This window comes from Trichechus manatus, unplaced genomic scaffold, assembly GCF_000243295.1.
Source record: "Trichechus manatus latirostris isolate Lorelei unplaced genomic scaffold, TriManLat1.0 scaffold00131, whole genome shotgun sequence".
NCBI lineage: Eukaryota > Metazoa > Chordata > Mammalia > Sirenia > Trichechidae > Trichechus > Trichechus manatus.
In genome coordinates this window covers 7,383,640-7,391,535 of record NW_004444067.1, presented here as the reverse complement: position 1 = coordinate 7,391,535, position 7,896 = coordinate 7,383,640, and the positions used below count along the sequence as shown (strand labels likewise).

The 7,896-nt window shown below is 52.3% G+C and overlaps 1 protein-coding gene across 1 annotated transcript in view; it reads left to right on the top strand.

The window, feature by feature from the left end:
- GALNT9 (polypeptide N-acetylgalactosaminyltransferase 9) overlaps positions 1-7,896 on the top strand; it is a 106,459-nt gene that overhangs the window by 14,592 nt on the left and 83,971 nt on the right. Inside the window, exon 2 of the mRNA XM_004385014.1 lies at positions 6,705-6,885. Within this exon, the coding sequence (XP_004385071.1) occupies positions 6,705-6,885 (181 nt within the window). The remainder of the gene's footprint in view (positions 1-6,704; positions 6,886-7,896) is intronic.

Here is a 7,896-nt window from a genome sequence, read left to right as displayed (position 1 = left end):
TAGACAGGGGGTGGTGGGGATGGACCCTCTATAGACAGGGGGTGGTGGGGATGGACCCTCTGTAGACAGGGGGTGGTGGGGATGGACCTTCTGTAGACAGGGGGTGGTGGGGGATGGACCCTCTATCAACAGGGGCTGGTGGGGGATGGACCCTCTGTCAACAGAGGGTGGTGTTGGATGGACCCTCTATAGACATGGGGTGGTGGGGATGGACCTTCTATACACAAAGGGTGTTGGGGGATAGACCCTCTATCAGTAGGATGTGGTGGGGATCAACAGCGGGTGGTGGGGATGGACCCTCTATCGATGGGGTGGTGGGGATGGACCTTCTATAGACAGGGGGTGGTGGGGATGGACCTTCCATTGACAGGAGGTGGTGGGTAGCTAGAAATATTTCCTTTCTTATAAGAGTACATCCTTCTTATGTTTTTTATAGTGAAATGGTTTTTATTTTATAAATGGTGATGACAGGAAATAGTTTAATCACTGTATTATGTAATTATTACATTATTTATTTAATCAGCATCTTTGCTCAGCAAAATAGAAGGTAGTGACTTTTATTTGTTTTTGTTAGTTTCCACTGAGTTGGTTCTGGTCTTTTGCCATCCTCGTGATTGTTGGTGTGTTTGAGTCCCTTGTTGCAGCTATTGTGTCAACCCATTTCATTGAGGGTTTCCCTCGTTTTTGCTGACCCTCTGCCTTACCAAACATGATGTCCTTTTCTAGTGATTGGTGTGTCCTGATAATGTGTCCAAAGTAAGCATGCCAAAGTTTTGCCATCTTCTCTCTAAGGAACGTTCTGGTTGTATTTCATCTAAGATTGATTTGTTTGTTCTTGTGGCAGTCCATGGTATCGTCAATATTCCTTGCCAACAGCCCCATGTAAAAGTCTCTGAGGTGTTTTGAAATTTAGAGCACAGTTGTCAAGAGGGAGGGCTGGTTTCGCCATTTGCTGGCTCTGTGGCGGTGGGTAGGTTGTGGAACCTTGTTAAGCCTGTTTCCTCAACTGTTAAATGGGGTGATAGTACTTGGCTTAGATGCCGATTGTGATGATTGAAGGAGCCAAGGTGTACAACACCCACAACAGCGCACATGGTCAGTGCAACAAAGGTCAGCGGCCACTACTGGTCCGCGACCTCCCAAGGTCTGCAGGGTCACGCGTGGAGGACACTGGCCGCAGTGTGTTTGCGAGGAAGAGTTTCTGGACAGTCATTTCAAAGGCTGAGCTAATGCATGCAAATTTCCCATTGTTCTCAAAGCTGCACTTCATTCGAGGATGAAATGACAAGCTTGCTGACTCCCAGAAAGTTGCGGATTTCAAATAAGAGAAGGGGTCCCTCTTTACTTCACCGTGGGAGCCCTGTGCACTTGGAACAGATGACTCTGTGAGGCCAGGCTGGTCCCTGGCTGTCGGGTGTGGAAGATACCCATGCTGGCACCTTCCATCTCAGATGCAGACACACCTGTTGCCGTCACAGTGCGCGCCTTGGATGGTGTGTGCAGGCCCTGTGCGCCTCACACACGTGACTCCTCCTGCCACCCAGAGATCACTTTCCCGGGGCGAGGCAGACAGAGGCACATGCCGTCCCCGCAGGCACCGCCTATGGACACACAGGGAAGCTGGGACCCCAGGTGATGGCAAAGGCAAGCAAACCCCCCTGGTGCCCACCCAAGGGTCCGGCTGATCTCCCAGCCCCGGCCGCTGATGTGTCCTTCCTCTCACAGGTTCAGTTCTCACTGGAGGCATGGCAAGTTCGGTCCATTTAGTGACATGTGACCTCAGAACTCTGCAGTCACGGCCGGGCCGTCTTTATATCTTTACAAGTTTTTCTCTCCCCGTGTGCCCGCACTTCCCAGTGGGATCGAGCAGTTCCACTTCTTTAGAAGGGATTCTCTGTGGAAGAAGATAGGGGCTAGGCTGGGATGAGAGACCAGAGGTGGGAAGATGAGAGCCCAGGTCCTGTGGGGGGGCCCGATGTGCGAAATCAAATCTGTGGATTCAATCGGTGGAGCTGTAACAGATCTTCAGGCTTCAGGGCCCAAGCACGCAGCTCTGACCCTGCTCCCCTCCTGAGGCCAGTCCCTTAGAACTGCCCGAGGCTTCAAGGGGCAGGCGGTGGCCCTGGGCCGGGGTGAGGACATCCCTGCACGGCCGCCCCTCCCTGCCCGCTCCTGCATCTTCTCACCGCCTTCCTCGTGCCTGAAGGAGACACGCTTTAGGTCCAGGGCAGGGCTCTCCAGGGGGGCCCTGGACCAGCAGCATCAGCACCACCCAGGAGCTTTCTAGAAAACCAGTTCTCCTGCACTGCCCTGGGCCTGCTGAAGGTGGGGCAGGCCTCTGTTTTAACAGGTGACACAGCTCAAGCATGAGCGACACTGCTCTGAGGGAAGGGGTGCCTGGGTGTGAAACATGCTTGGCTGCTCACTGTTGGCGGCTCAAGTCCACCCAGAAGTGCCTCAGAAGAAAGGCCTGGTGATCTACTGCCAAAAAACCAGCCATTGGAAACCCTATGGAGCACGGTTCTGCCCTGACACACATGGGGGCGCCAGGCAACTGGTGTTTTGGTGGAAGGGAAGCTGTCGTGCAGCCTCCACCCCCAGGGTCTAACGTCGGCAGGTCTCGGGTGCAGCCCCCATCCGACTAGGGGGCTGCTCGCTGCCACTCCCTCTGTCGGCCCCATTCATTCATTCCCCCACTCGTTTATTCATCCGCTCATCTTTACCCCAGGTGCTGTTTCGGGACAGGAAGGTCGACAGTGAGCAAAGCAGATGAAGCTCCTGGGACAAAGGCTCCAGGGAGGGTGGGGCTCACCCATACGTCCATGCAGGTGCTAAAACAGCAGCTTATTTCGCTAAATGACACAGGACCACAGAAACGAAGGGTCTCTGAGCTGTGAATCTAGAAGCTTCCATTCTGGCTCTGCCTTTCCCACTTAGCAGCAGGGAGACAGTGGTGAGATGCTCCCTGCTCTGGCCTGGTTCTTCACCTGTGAGTGGGCCCACCGTTATAGAGTCCCGGAGAGTGCTGGATGAGGACGTAGCCTGAGCTCTTCAAGCATTCGGTGCAGCTGTGTCTGTCTGCTCCTTTGCCAACACCATGTTGTCTTCACCGCTGTGGCTTCCTAGTGTGTCTGGGAGCCGAGTCCTGGCCCTCCTACTCCACTCTCCAGGGCTGTGCTGGTTATCCTGGGTCTTTGGCCTTTCCACATACACTGTAGAATCAGTTTGCTGGTATCCATAAAGTGACTTGCTAGGATTTTGATCGGGGTTGCGTTGAATCTGTAGACCAAGTTGAGAAGAACCGGCACCGTAATAGCACTGAGTGTCCCTGTCCACGAGCGTGGAATAGCTCTCCGTTTCCATGCTGGCCGCGGGCTGGTCTTTGCTCCTGGAGGCTGCCCACATTCCTGCATTCCTTGTTCTCATGCCACCTGTGTGCCCCCCCAGCAACGGGGGGTCAAGTTCCTCACCTGATTCAAACTCTCCAACTTCTCCTGCTACCACATCGCCACTGCTCCTGCCAAGGAGAGTTCTCTGCTTTAAAGGGCTCACATGGTCAGATGGGTCTCACCTGCATAATCCAGTACAATCTCCCTGTTTAAGGTCCACAATCATAATGCCCTTCAAGGTACCACATTCACAGGCTCCAGGGATTGGGACGTGTGTGTCTCTGGGGGGTCATTCTGCCTCGCACATAAAGTAAAATCAGTTTCTCACAATAAGTAATGTTCATATAATCATAACATAAGTGCTGGTTCGTCTCTCATTTTAGAATCAAACCACAGACAAATCCTATGGCAAGCCCATCTCCAGTCACTGAACAAAATGTAGAAGCTGTAAGTGGCCTCTGACCACGTAAAGGCAGTGGTGCAGCGAGGCAGGGAGGGGCGGAGGGCAGTATTCTAGTTTCTCATCTTACGTGGTAGGGAGGCAGCAGATGATGGCCAAAGTCGATACTTCCAGAAACAGAGCCTTATGTGTTTATAACGTCACAAAGGTAACCACCAGAAAAACCAAAAATAATAAAACAGCTAAGGAAAATTGAGGGAAGGAGGAGAGGGGGAGGGGACGTAGGCAGCGCTGAGAATGAATGGAATGCCTTGTCTTTCATGCCCAGAAGTCGATGGAGATTGTCTCTTGCTGACCAAGCAAGAACTAGATCCACAAGCTTATTACTCACGTGTGTGGTGGACAGAATGAAAAGGACACAAACCAGAAATCAGTTCCTCTGCAGAGTGGGCTTTGCAGGAGAGCAAAATAGCACAGGGGTTTTAACTTTCCATTTTGCAGCTCTCTGGATCATTTGGATTTTCAGCATATGTTACTTCTGCAAGTGAGACAGTGGAGTAGAAAATTCCCAGCGAGTTTCCAGAGCCTCGCTGCGGGCGGGGTCCCAGAGGCGTGTGGACAAGCACCCGCAATCGCAGTCTCCGGCCCTGCGGTCCCGCCCTCGGGTCTAAAGCCCAACACCGGTGCCGACCACTGCCCTGGACTATCCCCAGCCATGCTCTGGCCGAGCCTGCAGGATCCCTCTGGGAGGGCCCCCGAGCTACGCCTCTGTGCTTCTCCTCGGCCTGGAAGCCCACCGCACATCTGCCACTGGGAGACGTCTATTTACAGATATTTAAAAGTGGAAAATGCAAGTGTGACACAGACATTCAAAACAGGGCGGTTATGTTTTCTGCAATATTAAAATAAAAGTAAGAAGTGGAAGTGATTGGCATGCCATGTCATTTTTCATTTCTACATCAAGTGTGTATCCTTCAATCCTGCACAAATACCAGCACTGTGTTTGCCCGTTTAGGATGGAATTCCAGAAAACGCACAGGGAGCCTCGGTGCCTTGGTTCTGGTGAGCAGGAAGCCCACTGGGCCGATGGAGGACGGAAGACCTGCCGCACAGCCATGGCCCTTGGCCAGGATCTTCTCACAGCACCAGTCCCTCCCTTTCCCCAGAGCAGGAACCCTATGAACCTTCCCTGCCGGATCCTGAGGACAGGATGGGCATTGCAAGAGAAGAGCCTCCCCTGGGCATGGGGCATTTGTGCAACATCGATTTTAGATATTTCCTCAGTGTTGCATTTCCGGTGGTCTGAGGCAGACCCTGGGCTCTCCAGGGGCTGTAGTGTTTCAGTGGTAGAATTCTTGCCTTCCGTGCGGAAGACCCAGGTTCAAATCCTGACCAATGCACTTCATATGCAGCCGCTACTGTCATTGGAGGCTTACTTGTTGCTCTGATGCTAAACAGGTTTCAGAGGAGCTTCCAGACTAAGACGAACTAGGAAGAAAGGCCTGGTGATCTACTTCTGAAATCAGCCATTGAAAACTCTGCGGATCACAACAGAACATCGTCTGATAAAGTGCTGGACGATGAGCCCCTAGGTTGGACGGCTGCGACCGTGGCTGCAGTAACAGACTTGAGCTCTCCAACAACTGTGAGGACTGCGCAGGACAGGGCAGTGTTTTGTTCTGTTGTACATGGGTCGCCATGAGTCGGAACCGACCCCACGGCAGCCAACAACAACAGAGACAGAACCAGAGACCTCTCCACCGAAGCTAATAAAAGGCACTTTGAGGACAAGAGTCCTGTGTTACCTTTTTCTGCTTAAACTACTGTTCGTTGGGGCTCCACTCCCGAAGCCGAGATGCCCCAGAGCCTCCTTCTCAGAGGGAGCACGGTTGACGCTGCTCTGTCCCCAGGTCTCTCTGGAATGAGGTCCCGATGTCTGGGTCCTCTCCTGGCACCGCTGACCCAAAGTTAGAGCATGCCCAGCTGGCCCACCTCAGCCCCTGCATGTACACACACTCCCCGGCACAACCACCCCTGATCAAGACAGCCAACCTCTCGGCCACCCAGAAAGTTCCGTGGGCTCCATTCCAGTCAGTACCACCCCCACCCCCATAGGTAGCCCCATTCTCAGCCAGGCACCTTGGGCTACTTCTGTCTTTTCTTGAACTTTACACAAATAGAATCTGTCTTATTCTCCTGGTGCTGCCGTAACACAGACTCCACAAGTGGGTGGCTTTAAAGAACAGAAATTGATTGTCTCAGTTCTGGAGGCTCAAAGTCCAAATCAGGGTGCCGGCAGTGCGGACTCCTTCCTCGTCTCTGCCCTGGGTGATCTTGGCTCCTGGGCCTGTAGATGACCCTCACCTGGCGCTGTCTTTCCTGTGTCTGTCTGCTCTGCTCTTTCTATAAGTCAGAAGGGATTAGGTTCAGGACCCACCCTACTCTGTTACAACTCCATTAACATAACAAAGAAAACCCCTACTTCTAGACAAGGTCATATTCACAGGTACAGGGGTTAGGATTTCAACACATATTTTTTGGGGAGACGCAATTCAATCCATAACAGACTCATACGGTATATTTTCTTTTGAGACTGGCTTCTCTTGCTCAACATAACGCATCTGAGATTCATCCACATCGTCCCGTGTCAATAGTTCATTCCTTTTCATGGCCGAGTAGCATTCCATTGTATGGATATACAACTAGCTTAAGTTGTAAAGGCTGCTACATCAGTGTGGGTGAGGATGGGGTGCAACTGCTCGGCATTTATTTTTAAAAAGAAGAGAATGCGCTGAGTTTGCACAGGAAGGAAAGGAGTGGTCAGGGAGACAGGAGCCAGCAAGCTGGACAGAGGCTCGGGGGTGGTGAGGACACCAGTGGTCCTGCCTGACTGCCCTTTTCTCCTTTCCTGCCAGGCCTCGCCAAGCCGATAGGTCTGGTGGAAGGACCGGGGGGCCTGGGCCAGGGTGGCGTGGCTGCCACGCTGAGGGACGACAGCCAGGAGATGGAGGGCAAGTATGAGGAGTTCGGCTACAACGCCCAGCTCAGTGACCGCATCTCCCTGGACAGGAGCATCCCTGACTACCGGCCCAAAAAGTGAGTACATGCCGGGCATTGCACCACGGTCTGGGGCTCTGGGACGCAGAGGTTCACCACTCCTGCCATGAGGGAGACTCATAAGGAAGGGGGCCCTGGACATGGGAGACCCCTGTGTTGGCAAGCTTCTTCCTCCCTGGTCTCCACCTGCTTTGTGGCATGGGCGGCTACAGGATCAGGTGCCCCCTCTCCTGAGTGATGTAGCCGCGTGCAGCATCTGCGTGAACCGGGCTACCCAGCAGAAGCTCACAGTGTTGCCATTGACACACAAATGCCCTGACGTGAGAGGTGTCCGGCTCTGCTAGGGCTCATTCCCACATGCTCTCTGTTTGATCACATTGCAGTGGCAGGCGGGCGTGCTCACTGTGTTGTTGCTGTTAGGTGCCATCGAGTCGGTTCCAGCTCACAGCGCCCCCATGGACAAGACAACAAAACACTGTCCAGTCCTGCGCCATCCTCACAATCATTATGCTGGAGCCCATTGCTGCAGCCACTGTGTCAATCCATCTCCTTGAGGGTCTTCCTCTTTTTCACTGACCCTCTACTCTACCAAGCATAATGTCCTTCCACAGGAACTGGTCCCTCCTAATAACATGTTCAAAGTATGTGAGATGTAGTCTCACCATCTTTGCTTCTAAGGAGCATTCTGGCTGTACTTCTTCCAAGACAGATTTGTTCATTCTTCTGGCAGTCTATGGTATATTCAATAGTCTTAGCCAACACCATAATTCAAAGGCGTCAATTCTTCTTCAGTCTTCCTTATTCACTGCCCAGTTTTCACATGCATCTGAAGTGACTGAAAATACATCAATCCTCAAAGTGACATCCTTGCTTTTCAACACTTTAAAGAGGTCTTTTGCAGCAGATTTGCCCAAGGCAATATGTCATTTGGTTTCTTAACTGCTGCTTCCATGGATGTTCGTTGTGGATCCAAGTAAAATGAAATCCTTGACAACTTCAATCTTTTCTCTGTTTATCATGATGTTGCTTATTGGTCCAGTTGTGAGGATT